Below are 24840 nucleotides of genomic sequence, written 5' to 3' on the forward strand. Positions count from 1 at the left end.
AGTGCAAGTAGATAAATAGGTACCGTTCCAGCAGGAAGGTAAACAGCGTTTCCGTGCGCTGCTCTGGTTTCGACAGAAGCAGCTTAGTCATGCTGGCCACATGACCTGGAAGCTGTCTGCGGACAAATGCCAGCTCCCTCGGCCTATAGAGCGAGATGAGCGCTGCAATCCCAGAGTCGTTCATAACTGGACCTAATGGTCAGGGGTACCTTTACCTTTATCTTTACCCTGAAAAGTAAGCCATTGGCTCAGACAGTCAGAGGAGGCCACCCACTATCTCAGTCCAAGATACTTCTCAGACTGGAGCAGTGCTATGGAGCCAGTGTCACAAAAGTAGGCGGACTGCATGTACGATTAGTGTTCAACATCACTCCCTCAAACTACCCAGGAGAACTTTTAAGTTTCTTGGAAAATAGTGTGCAACCGATTTGTGAGCCATGTTAGTTACTGCATGATCTGGAACCAAGCAAGTTCTATTCACTATGCCAATTGAAGCCACTCAGAGTACTCCAGCATTTTAGGTTTTGGGGGCAAAAGGTTGTAGTGTTACTCTAGTCAGGTAGATAAAATAACTAGCGCTGCAAACATGTATCACCTTAAATTGATTAATTAATCAACAAATGAGTAAATTGCTCAGTTGTTGTGGGTTAATTCTAACTAATGAAGACACATTTTAATCCAGTAGGCTCTGACAATTAAAGGTACACATTGCTGAAGTATTCTCATTTTGGTGAGGAAATATGAAAAATTAAATAATACGAAAATGAACAACAACAAAAAATTAACAGCCTCTCTTTCCAACAATTGGTAGCTTGTTTCTTTGACCATAGGTTGTCCCACATTTTCTTCAATATTTCAAAAATGTACACTTGATTACATGTAGATTTAATTTTACCACTTAATCAATTTTTCTAAAAAGATGACCAAAAATACTTTAATCAACAGCTTTAAAAACAACCCATTGAGACAGCACACTCAGAACCCAGTTATCAGTCTTCGGAAATGTGTCATTAGCTGCTTGGCCTGGGGGCTCCTCAACATACTTTCTTTCTGCACTTTCGAAGGCAACTATTTTTTCTTCTGTTATCTCCTTTAAATATACTTGAGAGACAGGACATTTGGCTCATCAGTTGACCGGACAATTCTATAGCTTGGGTGCTATGAATTAGGGCTGTATTGGGGGAAGGGGAAAAGTAGGGTGGTTTCAGGATTTAAAAACTTATTATCAGGAATAGCAGTGCTTTTACACATTTGAAAAAGGAGGTAATTGTAATTGTTGAACTGAGATGGGAAGTAAATGTTCTCATATCTCTGATAAATTATCAATCTGCTGTGATGGCAGGAAAAGATGTTAAGAATGTAGTCAGACCTCCTTTATAGTTCTCCATTCAAATAAATTTCAGTAATCAGGTGGTTTCTTAGTTGATACTGAATCTAGTTCAAGGCATAAAATAATGGTTTTCAGCTACTGTAGTTTGGTAAGACAGTCTGTCCCATGCTGGTGAAAGCCACTTCAGGCCTGCCTCCTGCACAAAGAACAGCATTCTCCGGCCTCCTAAACAGAAGGGGAATCTATCAGACACAATCCATACCCATACAACATTGAGGCTGGTTGGTGAATTATATTATTATAAGAGATTTTGGATAACAAAAGAGGTTTTACAACATATAAACATTTATGGGATGAAAATGAGATTTCTGCTCAAGTAGAACACTGCATAACAAAACATTTAATTGTTTTTATATTGTGGCTGTCCTATATGCAAAGGCTCAGCGTTTGAGGTCCTTATATCTTGGCCATTCTGTTGCATGATGCAATAATCCAAACCTCCTACAGTTGGTTTCACTCTGAAATTACATTGTTTAAGGAATACTGGCAGATTTAAGAAATAAAGACATTACTATAAAATATCCCTAAGAGCATGATAGTGTCTTAAGAGAGTTTTAGAAGCCTTACATTGGAAACAGTTACTGACACCCTTCACCATGGCAGTTTTTGAATTGAAATTCTCAGGATCTGAACAGGTGAAACCACCACTACATACTTTATTTTTGCTAATTAGATGTGCTGTGCAAATTCACTATGGGATGTACATGAATCACTAGATTTTAAATGATGAAACTCTCTTAGTGTCTTCTGGTCCTTGAGCTGGAAATAGCTCTAGTTGTGTAGCTTGGAAACCTCCATCCAGCTGGGTGCCCCAAACAATATGGAATGTTAATGTTAAAGAATATTTGAAAGCACTGTCTGATAGAAGGATGGCTTAAAATAGTATTATGGTTTAGTTTGCTGAAAAGTATGTAAGTACTGTATTGTGCAATTAAATCAAATCTACCCAGTCATAAAAGTAATGCATAGTTTATACAGTGGGGTTTCTTGGGTCGTATGGGAAGTAATATGAAAGAAAGATAAGCTACAGGCCAAAACAGTGCTCATGCTGAGAAAAAGGCAAGTCATGTTTAGTTCCAAGTCAAGCAAAACAATCAGAAATAGATTTCCTAGAAAAAAGTATATACAACTTTTGCAAGGCTCTGCCAATATTTTTAAAAATGCATGATATAGGCACTAAATTAAAAAATTAAAAATCTGACTTTTAAATCTATTTATCATTTTTTTACAAGCACAGACAGTTTATTTTAATAGCACATTAGATGAAGCATCTATGTTTATGTGAGTGTTCACGAAATAAGTGGGAAATCTGCATTTGTTCTCGAAGATGATTATGGGGGAAAAATAAGTAGCCATTGATGCTTTTCATTGTAAATAAGCCAGAGTAGCTCCATCACTGCAAAAGAGTCACACATTAAAAGTCAAAGAGAAACCTACACACTCAGACACACACACATTAAATAAGAAAGAACAAGGTATATAGCACATGCTGACAAACTAAATAAAAGTTTAGTCTCAACCCTGTTCCTTACGAGTGTAGCTCTGGCAAATAATCTTTTTATATATTACAAATAGACTCCAGAGAGAGAGACCTGCATCCATTCACAGTAAGGCTTTCAAGATATATGAAGTTTTATAGCATTTGTATTTTAAGGATTTAGGGCAAGTACATGTTTTCTACTAAATAAAAAGTTAGTACTTAAAAGGTTCAAAAATATATCAAGTGATTTTTTTTTTTACATAAATAAATTATATTGATTTTGGATTTAACAGCTGAAAAAACCTCTCTGCTTCACTGGAGGCAAAACTGAACAAAATGTTAGTTAAACAGATAGCAGCATTTCTAAGAAATCTGTCAAGAGTGATAACAGTATCTGTGCTACAGGGTGCTATTTAAATAGGGCCTATGTCATTATTCAATCTCTTGCAATAGCATAATCATAAATTGTTGAAATTGATTCCAACCCAGAAAACTCAGAATAAATTCACTGCAACATACAGACTTAATTTTAGTTCATGGGTAACAGACTTCTTTGAGATGCTAATTGTAACATGTACATACTTTATAATCCCAAATGTATAAAAGACAATGAAAAAAGCATCATAAATAAATAATGCAAACTGAAATAGTTATGTCAAAACATTTGGACCATCTGATAAATTAGCAAAACTGTAACAGAAAAAAATAAGTAAAAAATACAGTAAATTGTGACAAACCAAATGTGAATCTGAATATGAGCATACACGCCGAAGCCCCTCTAATGGTCTGCCATTTAAACATCGCACCACAAAGTGTGTATTTTTTCAAGTCTCGAACCATGAGCTATAAATTAGAACAAGCCCAAGTGAAAGAAAAGTGACATAGGAGTGGGAATAAAGAGGGCTATGTAAAGATTACCTGTGGAGGGCGTTTCAACACACTGAGCTTTGGAAGCCTACTTATGTTTTTAAAGGGTTTCATCTGAAACACTTACACAAAATGTATGTGCAGAGACATTGGGAAATACCACTGAACAGTGAATGGGATCAAGAGGAATGGAAAGGGGGAGCTAAAACGTTTTCTTCACAGTCTAATACTAGAAACAGAGGATAAACTCAAGCTTTGAAACCGTCAACAATCTTTAACAAAAGCCCATCTCACAGCTTTAAAAATTCTGATTTCAAAAAATAACATTTCTTAGGGTAGTAGAATTGATAAAAGCCAATCCTGTTCCCTCATAAGAAGATTAAAACCAGTAGTTTATTCTTCATTGGGGGAGGGGGAATTATTGTTAAGGGCCTTTGTGAGAAACGGCTAATAGAAAAATAAAAAAATAACTGGAAGTTATTAAGCTCCTGCCTCTGCATTAAAAAAAGAGAAAAATCATGCAAGATGTGCGTCAGTTTCTTAGCAGGAGCTGGAAATGGCCTAAAATCAAAGAAAGGACAACTGAAATCCACCTTAAACATAAAGATTTGGTTTTAGAAATATAAAAGTTCAGGTAATCTTTTCACTTACAGCAGTTTGTTTCCAAAACTTTGTAGTGTGAACAGGAGGAAATTATCTACCATTAATGCCTTTTTTTAAAAAAAAAGAAAGAAATGAATATATGCATTTTCAATCATTAGTTATATACTTCTGTCTATACTACTAATCTAGTAACCATGATAAAATAGGGAAATACTTTAAATCAAAAAATACACATTAGCACTTACTATAACTGTGCTTTTTACCCCAAAATACAAGATTTTTTAAATTCAGTGTCTTTGTAAAAACATCTACCTTTTCCTGTGTTTGTGTTTCCATCATTAGAGAAGCATTGTCTTACTGAGATTATTTCCCCTCTCAAACAAGCAAGCAGTTTTGGCAATCACCAAGTACTTATTTACTACTGTTTTGGAGAAGGGAGGGATGAACAGCTGGACAACTGAACAAGAAATTTCTGCCTCCCGTACCAATTATAGAACACTGCTTATCTCTATGGCAAGACCCTGCAACTATTAACATGTCACCATAGTTATCTTACCAGGAATTAGGTAGATAATATTACTTATAGAAACACAGGTTGTTTTTTTTATGAAGGTGAAGTGGGAACAGAGGGCTGTAACAAATATTTATGGGATGAGAAACTTACAAGCCACAATATTATTTTTTTCAGAACGAAACAAAAGTTCTAATTGATATCTTTAATATCTTTGAATTTCTCTTCTTCCTCCTCCTCCGCTGGTACATCCTGTTCATTCTCTTCTGACACAGATGGTGTTTGTTCTGTACAGTTTTGACTGTTTGCATGTTCCTTGTCGGACAGTGAGAGAGTTTCTGGTTCTGCAGTTGCAAGTTCCCCTTTAGTTTTCTTCCTCTTCCGTTTCTGACTTTCTAGGTTTGTTGCCTCTGAGTGTCTGGTTTGTTGAAGGCCTGGCAATGCCATACCAATACCAGGAGAAAGAAACATTGAGGGATAGATCAGTCCAGATGACATTCCTGGAATAAGAAACGGGTTAAAAGCTACAGGACTACTGGTAGTTATTGCAGGTTCTGACTGATCAGAAAATGAGCTAGGACCAGACTTGTCTTCAGACAGAGTTTCTGTTTTTGCACCTTGGCCACTTTGTTTGTCTTCAGCATCATTTTCTGCGTGCGACGTACCACTTTTAGTTGTGCTTGCTAATGAAGTTGGAGCAGCTGAAGTACAAGTAGTTGTCATTGATGGATTAAGAAGTCCTCCAACACCAAACATTTGTGGTACAGCAGCCATGCCTGGTAGCATCATCGGCAACATACTCAGAGCACTTTTGACATCCTCGCCAGCAGGTATTGCTGCAAATCCAGCAGGAAACCCAACCAGCCCAGTTAAAGGAATGCCTTGCATGTTTCTCATATTCTGAAGTCCTACTAAATCCATTCCAGCAATAAGTCCGTTCATGAATAATGGTCCCATTCCAGAAGAAGCATCTGCTACTATGCCAGGAGCTTTAAAAAGTTCACTCCTTGGCCTCCTTCCTCTCCGCCGAGGCCCAGCATCTCGGAGTACAGGCTCAGTCAGAATACGATTAAACTTGCTTTCAGGTAAAAAACCCTGAGTTGGAAAAGAGAAGAAATAGAATTCCAAATGTTAACACAATCACATGTGCCTTCAGCTGTGTTCTCTAGTGGAATATAAATCCCCAAGTGCTTCTCTGTGTGACAAACAAATCTGTAATTTGTGCGAAAACAAAGTCTCTGTGCTTTGCTGGTAAAATAACCAGCAACCCCCACTCCACAATCCTATACATGTCTACCCCCAAAATAAGTCCTATTAAGTTCAATAGGGCTTACTCCCTGGCAAGAGGGTACAGGATCAGTCTTAAGGCTGTGATAGATAATATGGACATTTTCTAAGGTGTAAGCCTGGCTGAACACAAGATATCCAAGTAAACATGCATAAGACTGGGCTGTACTTATAATTAATTATTGCTAGCTAATAGTTGCTAACTCTTTTTATTTTTTAAAAAAGTGTTTCAGTACTTTTAGAAGGACCTTCTCAAAGAAACAGTTCCAGCCATCCTCAGATGAAGTTAGCAGGAAAAGTACTTTTGGCCACTGCTCAAACTGGAAGCATAACCAAATTGTGAGCACACAAAGGATACAAATCTGAATGATTTGGGAAGTGTGAAATGCATGGATTATGTGATTTGTTATCTTCCCTGAAATTCAGAGAGATCAATGAAGAACAAGGGATCAGGATACATTTTGATACTTTGTTCGCATATTTAATTCAAAAGCCAGCTCTGCATCTGCAGGTAAGCCTAGGCTTATGTATACAGCATGCTCTCACACTTAACTATCTTTCAATTGTACTGAAAAACAAATAGCTGTGCTACCTATTCAGAAAACTAATTAGAAAAGAGATATGGAAGAGGTGGAGGAGAGTTATAAGATAGATATTTCTCTGAAAACCTTTGAACTTACTGAAAGCTTAACAATGTCAGACCAGTCTGCTGCAACTGCATACTCCATGTTTGCATCAAGCCACCTTGGCAGTTCCTTCAGTGCTGGTGCCATGGCTCCCCCTAACTATAAAACACAGTAAAATGATTACTTATTTTGCAGAAAAGACTAAGCAACATTGCATATGTAATATATGATGAATCACCTAGAGAAATCAAAGCTGAGTTGCCCACTTTTTTGCTGTTTCCAGAAGGAAAATGGTACATGGTAACTGACTGAAATCTGAGGATGTTGTACAGGTTACAGTTTGTGACAATGTCCTAAAAGGATTGTCCTTACAAGCATCTGCTGGAACCTACAGATGTAAATCAAATACAGTCGTACCTTGGTTCTCAAACAGAATGCATTCCAGGAGTCCATTCAACTCCCGGAACCATTTGAAAACCAAGGTGCGGCTTCCTATTGGCTGCAGGAGCGTCCTGAAGCCGATTGGAAGCTGCACTGGACGATCAGCTTCCGAAAATCGTTCGAAAACCAGGACACTCACTTCCAGTTTTCAGTCGTTAGGGAGCCGAAACATACAAGTTCCAAGGCGTTTGGCAACCAAGGTACGACTGAACAAACATAACATGCAGTCCACCCCTATGTAGATGCAGTGGGAACTTTTGTGAATGTGAGTAAGTATTTTCTTGTGACTGAGATATAAAATTAGCACATTGGACATCAGAGGTCACCCAAATGTTTTCTCCATGATATTTCATAACAGCTGGTATAGTCCACCCTCCTGATCCCCGTGTCCCTCCTTAGGTTTTCCCTCACGAAAGAAATACTCCCCCACAATGTTTCTCATATTGCCTGGAAAAACACTGCAAGGAACATTGCTTCCTTCCAGCCAGCAGAGCGTACCCATGAGAAAAAGCTGCCGTTTGCCATGTGACACAGCAAGCTGCACCTTCCATCTGTTTGAGTCAATTTGCTGGAAGGAAGCAAGTACAACTCCAACTAGCTATGCCCTGCAGCAGGCAGCAATCCTTCCTTACCAGTCAATTTGTCTGTGAGGAATGTAGCAATCTGGTGTGAAAGCAGCAGGCTAATTCCCCCCTCCCCTGCAATAAGCAGATCTACGTGGAAGTGGGGATATTCACACTTAAGTATTTCATGTGTTGGTCTTTGCACATATGCATTTCATATGTAGGAAGAGAAGCAAGGAAAGGCAGACTTGAGAGAAACGGCGTTTTCTTCTCCAAAACAAAATAAGCCAGTGAAGACGGAACTCAGGTTAGCAGGATTTGAATGCATTTAGAACTGACATTGTGCCAAATCACGTAAAAGACAAGAATAGTAAAGGTTTCTGCTTACCCTCCTCCCAGTACCCTTATGGACCACAGGCACGCGTTCCTCCCCCGTGAGAGAATTTATGTCCAATTTGCTAGGGTCCTTACAGCGCTGCCTCCTTTGTTTAGGCTTTTCTGAAAAGTTCTGAAAGGAAAATTAGTGAAAATATAAGTGACGCTCCCTTCCAAGTAAACGGGCACAGGACTGGAATATGAGACTTGTACTTACTGTGCCAAAGCCAGGGATTTCAAGCGTGTAGTCAGACTGCTGTCTCAGCCAGTCCAGAAGACTCTTATTTGGAACAATCTTCTCTGCCTGGACATTAGTGCCTGGAACGGTCTGCGGACTTGAGGTAGTAATGGCTGGCCCATCAGGGTTAGGATTACTTGGTACAGTCTGGGTTTGATCTTCCTGAATAATATAATGGGAAGAGTGAGAAAGAAAGGCACTACTGAGATGCAGAAATACTACTGAATTTTCCAAATGTCATTGCAAAATGAACACAATATCTGATCCAGCCATTGCAACTACCCTAGCTAAACCCAGGCTGCAAGAATGGCAAACTATTTCCTTGGGGAGGGGTGTGGAGTTCTCCTTGATTAGGTTGCACAGGGGGCAGACCCCCACCCCCAGTACCTTGACACCATTATTTAATAAGAATAAAACAAAACAAAACATTTGCACTTGGCACTAAGCAATCATTAAAGTGCAGAGGAATAAAAGAGGATGGGGATTGTTACTTACTGGCAGCCCTGTCTGGAGGGTTCTCTCCTTCAAAAATATGAGATCTATCCCTTCCACATTTTTTCTCCTGCCCCGTCTCCTCCTCATGGCAGCATCATCTCTTCGTAGACTCCCATTGACGATCTGTCCTGTGACAGGATGAATTAACCCTGCCTGAAGGATACCAGACAAGTCCATGCCAAGGGAGCCCTGCAGAGCATTCACTGTCCCTAGCTTAGGTATATTTGTGCTCAGGGAGAAAGGAGAGCTGCTTGCTGGTGACCCATCAGGCACTCTTGAGAGGTCTACTGCTGCATCCCGCCAGCCGTTCAACACGATGGAAGGGTGGGGGTGGGAAGCCACGAGCTGCTCAAGGCTCCTCTGCTTGGCATCTCTCTCCATCTCAAATTCATATGGTTGCCTGTGCTTGTGTTCATCTTTGACGAAAGTGGGCGCCAGGAAACCTTCCTGTGTTTAAAACCAGGAGTGGATAGAAAGGCACAGTTACAACAATCTGTCCTAATGGAGACTGCATACATAATTTTCCAATATTCTCAAGCAGCAACTTATAAATTCAGCACCCTTTTCTAAAAGAAATACTGTACCTGAATGTAGCTATCAACTTTGTTTTTTAAAGGATGCCAGAATGACAGTGTCAGTCATTTTAAGAACAGTAAGTTGATGCAGTATTGAGCGTAAGTTTATTACTTACGGACAGGAGTTTGAAACATTATACAAGTAACACTTTGCAGCAGGCAAAGACGTCTACCCAAGCTCACCTTCTGGACCTGTGCAGCTATCACTCCATTGCTGAAGCTGGGTTCGGAGGCCTCTGGTTCAGTGTAGCTGTTTCTATTGCCAGTACTGCTGGATAATGCAGGAGTCGGCATCACAGTTTGTATTTCAAATGGCTGGCTGGAAGAAGGCCACTTGCCCTTTAAGATGGCATGACAGATGTTGTCTATGCGGTTAATGATCACTCGATCCTGTCAAAGAAGCAGATATGTTTCACTAGCTTGCATGTGCTGTAAGTTCTAATCCTTCCAAGAGCTACAACTAGGCAACTAGTTTAGCTTCAGATGTTCCTTTTCCAGGTGATACAGAGGCTTGACCAGCCTGTAAATTAACCATCCTGCATAGCGGAAGCAAAGCTGCAGGCCTGTGCATGTAAGACGCACGACACTTGGTCACTCCTGTAGAAAGGGTTCATTCCAGAGTACATACCATACAAAGTTTTAAATTGACAGCTTTCAGCCAAGAAAATGACTGGAGCCATTATGCAGATACACTCTCTATTTCTGTTTCATTTTTTAAAAATCGCATTTGAAAGTATGACTGGACATTTACCAATAAGCAACACAAGCTGGAAAATAAACCTCTAGAGTCTACCCTTCCATCACACATCAATTTGCTCCTTTCTCTACATCATAATTTAAAGCTACTAATGTAAGGTTGATCCCAATAATGTCCTGTTAGGACATATATACACAAACACACTGGGAGCAGTTTTAACATCAGTAGCATTCTGATGGTTATTAACTTGCCTCAGCAATATTTCAACAATGAGTGATAATAACTACACCGGGGTTCTAAACCCTGGATTGCAGGAGGAAGTCAAATGCAGAGCACCAGGATGCCCCTTTCAAAATAAGATAAAGGGTATAGGAGGGAAACAATAAATGGCAGGCCTGCCAGAGGCTCTTGTTATTTAGGCTGAAGTCCTGTTAGGGCCACACACTCAGAACATGAGACCCATAACTAAAAAGAGATAAAAACATTTTTTTTCTTCAAAGAAAACCTCAATACTTCAAAACTGCTAGGACATTTTTCAGAAGGGAAGTGCCTGGCCTTTTTACAAAGAAAAGGCTATAGCCCACTGGAATCACAAACACAATGGTGTTTTTCACATTCCTTATTGAATACACTGGGCAGCTATTGGTATTAACACCCATATCTGACAAAATATGACACTATAATGCAGGAAGTATAACAGAGAAATATTCAACTTGGAGAAATACTTCAATGCTGCTTCCAAAATGTTGCCGGATAATCTATTCTACTTCTCTCAATATGTTTTCAAAAGGGTTCAGAAACAAGCCAGGGTGCACCTGTGTGAAAACAACATGGTAGGTGGATCTCAGTCCCTGCGGAACATTGACCTAAAGCCCTTAATCATGCATACTTAAGCTACCAAGCCACCTTAGGCCACTCTGAGAAAGAGTAGAGTGTCTTCTCCTGCAGAAGCTGAGCAATGGTAGGTGCCCGGACATCTTGCAGTTCATCAATCTCTCCGGGAACAACAAATGTGGAACTCTTACTTTCATCTTCAGAAAACTTCTCAAAACAATCTAGACGGAGTGGAAAACAACATGTAAGCTTCGTTAAAGCATCAAATCGCTCTTTCTTTCAAAGGCATTCTGAGGCATCGATGGATCTTCAACAAAGAACACAACAGAGTTGCATGGTTCTCTGGACATCTATGACACCCTCTAGCAGCTCCCATATATTTGAAGAATAGTGTCGGTAAATTTAAATGACAGAATGGCATGTGCGATTCTTAAGAAGTTTGCTAATTATGGGTAGAAGTTTGATATGTAACACTAAGTGTCTCTGGAAGCTTGCAACAACAGAATTCAGCACTGCTACAAAACACCAGAAGAAAACAGAAGCAGTTAAATAATTCAGCTACTATGATTCAGTGGCCTAGCTTGATCCTAACCTTCAAATAGTATACATAAAAGCTCATTTTCACTAACTAACTAACCAACCAACCGAGCCAACTCGGTTGGTAAAGGGTATAAAATGCAACATGCATGAAGTAAGATCCTATGGAGTTGAAATTTGTTAATCTGCAGCCACAGTCAGTTTTCTGGCACTTGTAAAGATATAAGATTTACCTCGCCAGTTGATGTCATGCTAATACTGTCTTTTTATATTATACTTACTGTCAAGTTACAATTCACCTCAAAATGAAAATTACTAAGATATGCAAGAATGTTCACTGGCAGAAAGATACCCCCCACATTACTCTACCTTGATTTTGGCTGCTTTCATCCCTCTTCTCTAGGTCTTGATTCTCACACTCTTCCTCTTCCCTCTTCATTTCATTCCCACAGAGAGGCTGTGGAACAGGACTGCCCCTTTTTTCCTCTGTGTCATCTCCCCAGGGGTCTGCCTCCATACAAACAGGATGTGACTTAAGGAGCTCCATCTGAATTGCTGACGTCTGGCTTCGTGCAGAATGGTGGTAGTGGTGATGGTGGCAGGTCTGGATCTCTTGCAAGACTGGGGTGTGCTCCTCAAGGCTCTCAAATTCAGCTTGATCGTCCTCCCCAGCCCCATGCTCACTATCACATTTGGATGCTGCCTGCTCACTCGAGATTGACTCAACCAGCTCCTTATTCCTTTCCTTCATGAATGCATCCAGAGTAGTGAGAAGACATGAACTATGCTTTTGCTCCTCTTGCACAATGGGTTTGTCTTCACCGCCATCTAGGATCTTTAAGCAACCTCTCAAATCTTCCACAGTGTCAGCAGCTGTCTCCAAATGATCTTCCTCTTCCTCCTCCTCTTCCTCCTCCTCTTCTTCACTGTGGCTCTGACTTTGCACTGATTTCTCTTCCAAGCCCTTTTCATGCAACAAGCCCATGAATCTCTTCTCAGGATGGACTTTGATATCAAAGTTATGGAGACTGGGGCCATACACTCCTATGCTCAGGACCCCTTCCATGCCATCTCTTTCAAACGGTACTGATCCTGGGTTAGCGTACGGACTCTCCATGTGCTCAAGGGCATTACAGGGTTCCACAATAAAGCTCTTGGAGGGCTTAGCTTCCTTAGATGAGGGCTCCTGGGCTGCATTCTGACCCTCCGTTTGGTCGCTGCCAAATTGCAAGTGATCCAGGTAGGAGGGCTCTCTTGTGGTCTCAGCATCACAGCTAGATAGATCTTCATCCCCATCTATTTTGCCCTCTGCTATTTTGGTAGTATTGCTACTGACATCTGTGCAGCTGGGACTGTCGCGGGCAAGGGAGCTATGCTCGCTGTTGCACGCCTTCTCATCATACATCATGCACATCAGAGAGTCAGGCAAAGAGCTCTCATCATAGTTAATGGAAATCATACCCCGGACTTTCGACATGAAATTTTCACAGCTGCTATCCTGGGAGATGTTGTCTGTCCGCGAGAGACTATTGCCTGAGCCCACTAGCTTGAGACAGCTCTCCGTTTCGGTCTCCGGAGATTCATGTTTTCTTTCCACCTGATTGTATGAAGGGGAGCAATACAGCTTAGCATTTGCTTGGTGGTGGCAACACAAGTTTTCTGTTCCAAGGACCCCTGTCCTTTTGTGCTGAGCATAGTTTCTGTAGGCATCCAGGAATGACAGCTGGGGGTCATTCATGATATAATAGTCCGTGCGGTTCAGCCCATGTTTAGCTGTACCGATGAGCAGATCCCGGTCATGCTTACCACACTCCCACCACACGGGAAGGTACAGGCTCGGGCGGCAAAGCTTGAGCCGCTCGTGCAGCTGCGGACACCTCAGCACTTGCTCACGGACCTTCCGTAGCAGTTCAATTCGGTAGAGGGTCCTTGCAGCACGCTCCTCAGTGATTGGTTCCACATAGATACTAGGATCAGCTGGGCCTATGAGTATAGAAGAGGGAGGGAGGGTAGAGAAAACCATCAAGGGTAGAATGGTAGAATGTCTTTAGACTAAGGTCAAAATACTACAAGTCTGTTGCTCAAGACATTTAGCAGGGGGTTTTTAGCAGTAAAAAAAAAACCTGAAAAGGAAAGAAGCAGGGTAATGTCCTCCATCATCATCTAAATTACAAGTTTAGAAGCCCCACATAGTTCCCACTCACCATCTTCTTTCCAGTGGGGCAAGCGGCAGACATTCCTGCACATTGCAACAAAGCTATAGAAATATTTTTCTAGGCTCTCATCAGTTTTCTTTTCCAAGCGTGAAATGGATCGGAACTGGGTCCAGTCGAAAACCTTCTTCTCTGGATCGTACATTACCCCAAATGAAGAGACGGTGCGATAGAAATCTGCTTGCTCTCTTCTGGTCCATCTGCAATGCATGGGGAACACAAATCCACCCATTCATGAAACTTGCTTTCAAAAAATTCCCATTTTCAGTTTGTCGCAATTATGTATTAGTTCTGGTCAATCTATTTTTTCTAGTTTGGGAGGGTGTTTGGGATACAAATTGAACAAATGATAATGATAATGTAGCAGCCGAACAGTTCCCAGTTTTGGAGCTGGAGAGGTGGCGGGTGTCACTGTAGAACTGCATCAACAATCTCCTTCACTCCTGCAGCTTCAAAGTTGGGCAAGAGACTGCCTGCTCTTCACACCTGTCGGATTTATCATAGCAAGCATACTGTATTTGCTGGCTCCTGGTGTAACGAGAACATTCCCTGCCTATTGGGGTGATCTTTGGTATCTTACGTTATGCCACAATCTGGAATCAAAGCATATGGGATTCCAGTAATGGTAGGAGCATCTGCAAGCTTGAAATTACAGCATGCAGGCTATGAGCCTGAGCTATCTACAATGTTTGGGGATAGGTTATTAGCAGTTTTTGCCCATTTATTTTAAAACAGTCCTTCCAGTGCTCAAATAAGATCAAGCCTGTTCCCAGCCCACTGTTTTATATTACCTTTTCTGCATTTCCTTGTTGATAGGGTCCATCTCGTTGGCTCTCCTAAACATCTCCTCTTGCAGCCAATAACCATGGTTACAAGGCCCAATGATCTCAGGCCTAGTAGGGAGCTCTTTACGGTTGCAGCGCTGATAGACAGTGACGAGACGCCGCAGTCTGGCTGTGAGGGCGGATGACACAGGCCAGCTGGATTTGTCTGGGTCGGAGCCATCCTGGGCTTCAAACATCAGCAAGGTCATTAGTATTTAACACAAACGCTGCAGAGTCCTTGAAACATCCCTACTGAATCATTAAGTACTTCACTCCGCCTACATATACACGGACATAACCTGCCCATCAGTCTTCAATACCATGGTTGGGATATGCAGGCAGCATTGGGTTTCTGAGTCACTGGGATTCAAAGGACACCTTATTTTTTGTTGGGTTTTGCTTTCTTTCCTTTGTTTTCTGAATGTTATGCCTCTGAACTATGTGGAAATGATAATCACATAAACTGAAGCCTACCCATTCTCTCAGAAACATGCAGCCACACACCCATCCAAAGGGGGAAAGGAAGTTTGGTCCTCTGCAGAAGGCTTGCCGCACACAAAAAAATTCCCTCAGCAATATAATTTCATACACAAAGCCTGCTGAGTTTCATTGTTTTTGTTCCATGGCAAGAGGCGATATTTGTATCATCTAACAATGCTAATACCTTGTACCTTTTACCTGTCTGGCTTCTGTACCATACAACCAAGTCCAGATTCACGTCCCTCCAATTTTTGTCTTTCTTTAAGCCCACCTGTCAGTTCTAACCACTGATCCAGAAGGAAGAACTGCAAATATCCTTATGTGCTGCTGTGCATGGTAATAACTGCTGATGACCCAACAGCCCACTTGGGAATCAGTGCTCTAGGATTAATTTGTAGACCAAGGCCTTTTCCTGCAGTGACCCCATCACTGTGGAACTCCTTTGCTACCCATTTTTCTTTAAGGAAGCTGTTGAGCTTTCTGCTTTGACTATCTTTCAGCAACTTTAGTGCCTTAGTTTTATGTAGCTTTATTCTATGTTTCATAGGATACTGTTTAATATAATTTTTAAACACACAAATAAATGTACTTTTACTTGTTCTAAGATACCTTTGAAGTGTTCAGAGAAAACAGAGTAACAACATTCAAAATAAAACCAACAGAAAATAGTAGCTATCAGGTTGTGACTAGAGTAACACTGCAAAAGCAATAGTGTCCTGATACCAAGATGACGAACCAACTGAAATACAGGAAAGTATCTTTACTAAGAACAATGAACTGTTGCGGTATTGGCAGAAGTCTTTATTTGTTGCTTTGTATGTAGCTTTGCATGTAGTTCTCTGTGTTTTAATTTAAGAATCTGTTTGTAAAATATTAGTCTAACAATGATTTACTGTTATCCTAGTTACACACACACACATTTCTTTTTTTCTCTTTTCTTCTCTTTCATACTTCTTTCTTTTTTCTTCTTCTATATTATAATTTTACTTTTCCATATTAATTTTTGATTCTTTTTTATTTACTTAATCTGTTTGATGACTAAGTTTTGTTCTAATTGTTTGTGTATGCAACATAATTCAATAAAACAGAAACAAAAAAACCCCAGAAAATAGTAGCTATCATTTGGAAGGCTTGTTAAGTTGCAAAGCACCTGGAATAAAAAAGTATTATTGGAGTTTTTCAAATGCATAATGAAGGATCTTTTGCAAGATAGGTTCTTGAAATACAGTTTTTATTTGCTCTGGAAGTTAGCATAAGCTGCTATTCTAATCGATAAAATTAATACCCCTCCACTCCCTAAAACATCTAGAAGCGTAGCCTCACCTGCCATGGTGTCCTCCTTCTTCTCAGTGACTTCACCACAACCATCTGAAGTCTCCTATGAAATGAAAACAAGCCCACATCAACAGAGTTTACTTTAGAGACACTGGCTTCTGGGCCAAAAGCCAAGTACACAAAGCCAACACTGAATTATGCAGTAAAAAAATAATTTACATTGCCTCCACAGCAGCGTATGTTACACATCTATAAAGGCACTATGAAACCACCAGAAGAACACTTCGTATTGTCAATATGATCCAAACCCCCAACTTTAAGGGATGTGAAACTGTCAAGGGTGTTATTTGTGTGTGTTGTGTTTTCTACAGTCCCAGAACACCATCAGAACAGATAATGGAAGCAGAGTAGTAGTAGTAGTAGTAATAATAATAAACATTTTATTTATACCCCGCCCTCCCCAGCCAAGACCAGGCTCAGGGCGGCTAACAACCAATAATAAAAACAAGTTGATTAAAATACAGTTTAAAAAACAAGATTAAAATACAACATTAAAACATTAGGATGCAGCCTCTTCACAGGAGGAGAAAGGAAAAAGAAAGAGGGAGAGGGAATCAAACTGATTCTAAGCCAAAGGCCAGGTGGAACAACTCTGTCTTACAGGCCCTGCGGAAAGAAATCAGATCCCGCAGGGCCCAGGTCTCATGAGACAGAGCGTTCCACCAGGCCGGAGCCAGTGTTGAGAAGGCCCTGGCTCTGGTTGAGGCTAATCTAACTTCCTTAGGGCCTGGGACCTCTAGGGTAAACTATTTATGGACCTTAAGGTACTCCGTGGGGCATACCAGGAGAGGCGGTCCCGTAGGTACGAGGGTCCTAGGCTGTGAAGGGCTTTAAAGGTCAAAACCAGCACCTTAAATCTGACTCTGTACTCCACCAGGAGCCAGTGCAGCTGGAAAAGCACTGGGTGAATATGCTCCCATGGCAGAGACCCTGCCTAGAAAATCACACTTACTTCCTGTTTCTGCGGCCCGTCCAGCTTCTCTGCACTTGTCTCTTCTTTATCCACGTTCCCTCTAAACAAAGCAATCCAAGAGGGGGTTAGTCTGCAGAAGCTTTGTAAGGTAAGGTCATTCTGACAGAATTCTCCAAACATTAATTCCACTGAAGTGGAGGCAAGCAGTGCTGGCTATTATCACCTGTGCTATAGGTAGGCATCTGCCTCATAACGAAGACTGTTGTAACAGCACAGTCATGGGCAGCCCAACAATCATTCCATCTCCACCTTCTGCTGATTTAACATTTGGGGATCACCAAAAGCACCACCCACTAAGGATACGCTTTCTCAAGACTGTATGCATGAATGGTGCACACTTAGCTTTTGCAAAGAACTGCTCCAAGGCATAACCTTTTGATGTAATTCATATAGACCAAGCTTCCCCGTCTGCCAATCTACAGCATCACTACAAATAGCTAACATCACCAACAGCCTTTGTGTACAGCTCCCACAGCAATATCAGCATGTAGTCTGGATAGTGTTCACTTAAGCAATTCTGCTCCTGTGACAGATCAATACCTGCCAGCCCAGCATAAGCTTACCTTTCTGGAGCATCCTGCACTCCATCGATGACACTCTGCTCTGCAGACAGCAGCATCTCATCTGGCATGCCTACCTTCTCAAGGAAGCACAGGGCTGGGTCGGCTCGCATAGCATTGTACCTTTCGTAACCTGCCAAAAGCCAGAGGTTTTTTGTTCAGTGATATTCAGCTGAGTGCTTCCAGCCTTAACTCTCTACTACTACATCTCTGTTAAGGGCCATGTAATCAGCAAGAAACAGTAGGAGGTAAGATGGGTGGCCTGCCCATTCTATATGATGCAGTGTTGTTGCTGAATTAGTTAAACTTTGTTATGTTACATAATACAGGCAAGGGTATGTGGACATAACACAGGCATAATACAGGTCGCCAGAGAAGGGCCCCATCAGGATTTCAAGTATTCAGTACCCTGGATAACTTATTGTCCCTTACTATGGCAAACAGAGGTATGCAAGTTAAAGAAATAAATACAAAAGAAGCTTATATTTATTATTGCTAAAATATCACATTACAGTCCACAATTATTTCTTTCTTTAATCTAACCATTAAAACCTACAAAATATATAGTTTAATACGAGTTGATTGTAACTATTCTCCCCCCCCCCCTTTTATACAGCCTAAACACCCAATACGTAACCTAAACTCACAACACACAGGCATTTCAACCCCATCAAAAAATCCTGTGCAGGATTTACAGAGCAACCCTATGCATGCTTGCTAGGAATTAAGTCATATCCCAGGCCACACAAAAAGTAATACCATGTTTGAAAACGCCAATAAGGAGGGATTTATCTGCCTCAGCATTCCACCAATCCACAGGGATTTCTATGTAGTCAATGTCTGGCAGGAGGAAATCCAGATCTCTGTGAAGGACAGGCAAAGATTATATCCCAAGAACATTCTGCACAGGCATTCCTCTCATTTTTACAAATTAGGGAATGAAATAGTCTTTAGGCTTAAGATTAGCACAGAAGGAGCGTGATGGAACTCATGGGGAAGGAAATTCCACAACAGCAGGGCCACCATCAAGTTACAACATCTCTATAAAATGTTGGGAGTGTGGACTTGTGAAAATCCACTAAGAAGTGCTGTAAAATGTTCCAGGTTCACTTCCTGGTATTTCCAGGTAAGACTAGGAAAGACCTGGGTGAAATCCTGGACAGTTGCACCAGTCAGGATCAACCGGTTCATTGAAATATTTAAATTTGTTGCTGTCTCCAGGATAGGTCTTGGGTCTCCTATCAGAGTCTTGACATGAATGGATCTCCTTTCTAATTCAGCTGAGCTTATTGCCGCTCTCATCTGCATGTACTGGCCTTGGCTGGGGAGGGCGGGGTATAAATAAAAAATTATTATTATTATTATTATTATTATTATTATTAATTTGCAGAACCACAAATACCCTGCAAAGACTCCACAGATTTCTTTCAAATATAATCTGCAGTAGGTAAAAATATGTATTCGCAGGGTTCTACAATTTCCTGCTGAGTGCAAAAACACCTGCGCGGGCACACACACACACCCCAACTCAAACACAGCAACTCAAGCACATGCTGTGTATGTTTCCAACACCGGAGGACTGTAAAGCAAAATTCCAGAAGGCGAATGTAACATACTTGGCAGGAGTTCCTTCAAAGGCTTTGTCGGCTGCCTCCCCCAACACTTCAGCTTTCAAGTAGTAGAGCATCCGCACACGCAGCAGCACCCTACCGAAAGGAAGAGCAGCAAGTGATTCAGAGGGCAAAATCTTGAGTTTCCAATATGCTGCCCAAACCTAACAAGCCAATCTGCAGGTCTCCAGGATGTGCCAGTTCATTTGCTGGCAGTGGAAACTGTCATTGCTGCCTTTTTAGAAAGCTGGCCTTGCAGGGACCAGATCCCAGTGCTAGAAGAGAAGCCACTAGGCGTGCAGGCTGGGGAATAAGCAGCTGTGATTTACGTAACACTTCACTCTTTGCTCTTACTGTGGCATAACTTGAGTTACTACCCAACATAAAGGTAAAGGTACCCCTGCCCGTACGGGTCAGTCGTGACCGACTCTAGGGTTGCGCGCTCATCTTGCTCAAGAGGCCGGGAGCCGGTGCTGTCCGGAGACACTTCCGGGTCACGTGGCCAGCGTGACGAAGCTGCTCTGGCGAGCCAGCACCAGCGCAGCACACGGAAACGCCGTTTACCTTCCCGCTAGAAAGCGGTACCTATTTATCTACTTGCACTTAAGAGTGCTTTCGAACTGCTAGGTGGGCAGGAGCTGGGACCGAACGACGGGCGACCATGCGATCGGCAAGCCCTAGGCGCTGAGGTTTTACCCACAGTGCCACCCGCGTCCCACTACCCAACATACGTGCACACAAAAAGGAAATACGTCCACACAAAAAGAGATAAGGTGGCATGTGAGGGGGCAGATGATATGCTGCAGTCAATGAAACGTATTAAAATATGATGCAGAAATTCCAGGTTTTCTAAAAACGGACAGCTAAGAAGCAGCACACTCACTTTGTGTCCCCTTACTGACTACCTAGTGCCAGCTGGGTTGCATTTGGGACACAGGGGAGCACAGTTCCAATCCTGTGTCCACTATGCACTGTAGAGAAGTGGGCAAAATTTGCCAGTTGCATAGCCTCTTCCAGAAAATCATGATTATTATTTTTTTGCAAAAATCCACCAGGTTTTATTCAAACATGTTCTGAACAAGCAGAGAGCATGCATTTCTCTCAATGACTTGCACCAAAACAGAGAAGCTAAACATATCTAATCATTGGAATGAGTAGGTGCTTGTTTCCTGCACCAGACCTGGGGGGAACAGGAGCGGTGCAAGCACATGTCCCTGAGAAGTTTTCCAATTTGTACACTCATCCATTTTACACAGTCTGGAAAAATCTGAGCTGGGGAACTATCCTTAATCCTCATGGATCCACAGCAGGAAATCCCAGCTTCTTCTCCATACAGTTTTCCAAGCTTCAACTTCAATTTCTTCAGATGGTTCTCACCAAGTTGGGGGGGTGGGAATTGACTCCTGGTTCCAGAGGTGTAAAAACAGGAGCAGACTTCCTCAAAAATGGTTTGAGGCACCTCCATAGTGAACATGCGCAGCAGCTGATAGATCAAACAAGACCCCACAATGGATAATGCACCCCCCATTTGCTCACTTGTTGCAATGTTGTTTTAGATGCTTTTTGTAGCTGTCATCGTGTAAGACAATCTCTGGATTGCAGGTGGTGAGCCAGTCAGCATTCTTGATCTCAGGGAGCAGCATCTGGTTCTTGGTTTTCTTGCCTTTCCTTCCTCTTGGCACTGGGGCTGATAAGCCTGCAATAGGCAGGGGGAAGAATCATGAGCATCACTGCAGACTCAACATGGCTCTATAGCAGATCTATAGCCAGATCTTTTATCTTCTCATACAAACAGTGACAGATGAACAGGGCCCTCCACCTGTCACGTCATCTGACATCATGATGACATCAGGTGACTGAAAAGTGGGTGATTCCGCCCACCTGCTGAAGCTGGGCCACAGGGGAGTGGGGATAGGGGTCTGCTTCCATCATGGCCCCACAGGAAATACACAGGAGAAATAGCACTCAACAGGGCTGAACTGCCCATTTATTAGCTGATGATTGGAGAGTTCAGTCCTGCTCTCTACACGGTTCTGTGCAGGACTGAACTCCCTGCTTGTTAGCTGATGAGCAGGGGGTCAAATACTGCTGCTTTGTCTGCATGTGCCAGTTCCCAGCAGGGAATCACAGGAGAATCACAACAGATAACTGCTCTGTGTTCAGTCTTAAATCTTTTCACACCATGTCTCTAGGCAAGTAATGCAGCTCTGATCTGAGAAGTGTCTTTGTTGCAGATTACAAATGAAGGTTCATTCACTAAACGGAGGACTTAAAACTTTTACACCTTATTAGCAAGTGCTTTATTAGCTTTGATGTAAGCTAGAAAAGGACCCCATGTCAGAAGTTTTTATTTAGCTCCTACTTTCATTGCATTGAGGTAAAGCTGAAGCTTAAAACAACAACAAAATGAGCCTATTGTACCTGAATGGTTCTGTAGGGCCTGGTTCTGTCCATCCTTTGTGGGAGTGATCAAATCCCAGATAAAACTCTTTATCTTCTCATCTCCCTTATAATGTCTGACACAGTAGACTAGGAGTGCTCGGCAGATCATTTCCATGTCTTTCTCGTTGAGATGCCATTTAAACCGGCCATGGGTCAATATGTCTTTCCAGCGCCCCCAGCTTGAAAAACACGAGATGTATCTTACATACTAATAAGGACACTCGGCGCTTTTCCAGCATCTTCACACCCTGCACTTTATCAATGAAACCTGGCCAGGCTCAAGAAAAGGAAGAGAGACTCATCAAAAGGGAAACTATAGGGGAAAATGAGCAGGGTATTGCTAAAGGAGGGACCCTGATCACTGGCTCTGGATTTTGGACCCAGAAGTATTTATTCCTCCCACAGATTTCCCTCTAGGTATTGCAGAAAATGCCATGGCTGATAAAATTTGGGAAAGACTGGACACTTATTCTGCACTGAACACTTCAGAGATTGCTCAGACCACGGAACCCACCTTCTAGGGCCAGGATAATATGGGGCTGGGCTCCCCAGGAAAAGCTTAACAAAAAGACACACCCAAATATAAGCAGGTTCTTCTCCACACGGAAACATTCTGCCCGTAGGTAGCGGCGCGTTCTTTCATTGAGGCGTCGCGAGCGTGTGGGTCGCTCATCGGAGTCACTGTCTAGTTCAGAGAACTCCATAAGTTCATCCTCCTCAAAGGAATTGTAGTGCTTGGTCTGTTTACGGACACGGGGCCTATCAATCACGAGGCTCTCCTGTGAAGGGAAGGGAAAAGAAGAACAGATGTAACTACTTGATTCTGCACCCAAAGCTGCCTGGGATGGTTAACTATTTCTTTCTGAAACTGTAACATCTACAGATTTTTCAGAAGTAAGCACTGATACGCATTTAAAAAAAAAAAATCACAACTGGAATGGCCATGAGTTGGTAAATCTATTTTCAAGAGTTGGCCACAGACAAAACAGAGACTCTGCACCTGCCCCCCACTTTCCTGTTTTTCAGAGCAACTCTTTTATTCTCTCCGCCCATGTTCATTATTGCATGTGTGTTATGTTATGGCAGGAAAATAAGAAGAAAATATCTCAGTGGTCTGTTGCATAGCATTATTCCCTCTGTTGTGGCTTCTTTTGCCCTAGCTAGAGTATTAGAAGGCATTATCCTTAGGCTACATTTTAAAGCCTCTCCCCATGTGAACCAACAACCTGCAATCATCATCTGAGGCCCTTCTTCATGTGCCTCTTCTGTAAGAGGTCCAGAGGATGGCAACACGAGAACAGGCCTTTTTCTGTGGTAGCTCCCTGTTTGTGAAATGCTCTCCTTGGGGCGGCCCGCCTGGTGCCTTCATTACATATCTTTAGGCACCAGGCAAAAATATCCAGCTTCTCCCAGGCCTTTAGCTATTCAAACAATATATGGCCTTTTAAACTGGAGGGGCGGGGTATTGCTTTTGTTTGTTGCTATTTATGCATTTTTGTGGTTTTATATTGTAAACTGACCTGTGATCCTTGGATGAAGGGCTGAATAAATAAGGCAGACACCAGAGATGACTGGTTCTGCCCGAGGTAGCTGGACCATACTGAACCAGTTGTTTGAGCAAGCAGGTACAGCGACTGGGCTCAGGAGGTGGCAGCTGTGTATGCTGGTTTTCTTCCCGGTAGCTGAACACTTCAGTGTTTCTTCTTCCCCCCAAAAAACGCAGCAACCACACACTTGTTTTCAGCGCCTCCAACTAAGAAGACTGACTGTGATGGCTGGAGCCACCTAATACCTTTCAAAGGCAGGGGAAGGTGGGGGGGAGTTCCTTTCCCTTTAACAGCAGCAACTATCTGATAAGCAAGCATGGAAGGAAAGAATGGGAGATATGGTATCCTTTTGGGGACGCAGTCTTGCCTTTAGCAGACTACAGGCAGCAAGAACAGGAATACTTTTAGTTGCTACAACTCACATCAGTATGAGAGAAGGACAATGCAAAGCTATTGGACTGTCAAAATCCAAAGCCTGAACCATTGCCTGCACCTCTCCCTGGCTATGCTCCTATGCAAAAGCCACAGCTGTCAACATGAGCTTAAAGACAAAAGGGGTGAACATCCACCTCCAGTACAGGGATTAATTTGTTAATGGTTAATTCATCAGAACTTTACATGAAACCTGAAAACAGCACTCTTTTCAAACAAAATGGTGAATGGTGGTTGTAAAGGTAATACAACTTAAAGAGATATAAAATATTTCTTTGTAATGAGGTTTCCCTCCAATGTCTGCTGTTTATATTGGCGTGTGCATATTTTTCACCTTAAAAACAGCAATGTTAAGGAAAACAGCAAAAGAAAAAGAAATGGTAGAAAATAGTAGATCGGGTTTTAAAGAAAAAGACTTTAATTATATGCTTGAATTTTACATTCTTACAATGTCAGTTGATTTGATTTCACAGCACAGAGTATCTAAATTGCTAAGTGTGGGAGCTGAGGATAAATTGCATCTGGCGCTCAATTTAGAGACTGGTTTAAAATTGAAAGGCTGTTTAAAACTGTACCCAGCTTCATTCAGAATGTTAATACTAACTTCAATCACTGTGTTTTGTTTTATGATGCATCTTGAAGAAGTAACGTTTACTTGATTTAAAAAGTTCTCTTTTCTCCCCTGGATTTTTAAGTGTCAGTGTTCTATCTTATATTGGACAATTTTATGCAAGTGTGTTTGTGTGTGTGTGTGCCCTCACATGTGCACGGTCATGCAAACATATGTATTGTAGACATACATATGTAGTAAGTAAATGTTTTTCACACTGCACATCAGTGCATTACTATAGGCCACAATTCTAAGCATGTTTGCTTGGAAGTAAAATCAACAGGACTTGCTTTGG

At 41.8% G+C, this 24840-nt stretch overlaps 1 protein-coding gene across 3 annotated transcripts in view; it reads right to left on the reverse strand.

The window, feature by feature from the left end:
- Positions 1 to 1712: 1712 nt before the first annotated feature.
- CHD6 (chromodomain helicase DNA binding protein 6) overlaps positions 1713 to 24840 on the reverse strand; it is a 72153-nt gene continuing 49025 nt past the window's right edge. For all 3 annotated transcript variants that reach the window (XM_081010363.1, XM_081010362.1, XM_081010361.1), the window contains exons 20-37: positions 22533 to 22735; positions 21936 to 22135; positions 21051 to 21210; positions 19521 to 19610; positions 18664 to 18767; positions 17908 to 18037; positions 17324 to 17384; positions 16360 to 16414; positions 14524 to 14743; positions 13724 to 13932; positions 11889 to 13502; positions 11055 to 11203; positions 9635 to 9841; positions 8877 to 9323; positions 8361 to 8543; positions 8157 to 8276; positions 6819 to 6923; positions 1713 to 5946 (exon numbers count right to left, since the gene is read on the reverse strand). In XM_081010363.1, the coding sequence (XP_080866489.1) occupies positions 5044 to 5946; positions 6819 to 6923; positions 8157 to 8276; positions 8361 to 8543; positions 8877 to 9323; positions 9635 to 9841; positions 11055 to 11203; positions 11889 to 13502; positions 13724 to 13932; positions 14524 to 14743; positions 16360 to 16414; positions 17324 to 17384; positions 17908 to 18037; positions 18664 to 18767; positions 19521 to 19610; positions 21051 to 21210; positions 21936 to 22135; positions 22533 to 22735 (5160 nt within the window). In that variant the 3' untranslated portion in view covers positions 1713 to 5043. The remainder of the gene's footprint in view (positions 5947 to 6818; positions 6924 to 8156; positions 8277 to 8360; positions 8544 to 8876; positions 9324 to 9634; positions 9842 to 11054; positions 11204 to 11888; positions 13503 to 13723; positions 13933 to 14523; positions 14744 to 16359; positions 16415 to 17323; positions 17385 to 17907; positions 18038 to 18663; positions 18768 to 19520; positions 19611 to 21050; positions 21211 to 21935; positions 22136 to 22532; positions 22736 to 24840) is intronic.

This window comes from Podarcis pityusensis (assembly GCF_964106645.2).
Source record: "Podarcis pityusensis genome assembly, chromosome: 6".
NCBI classification, from domain to species: Eukaryota; Metazoa; Chordata; class Lepidosauria; order Squamata; family Lacertidae; genus Podarcis; species Podarcis pityusensis.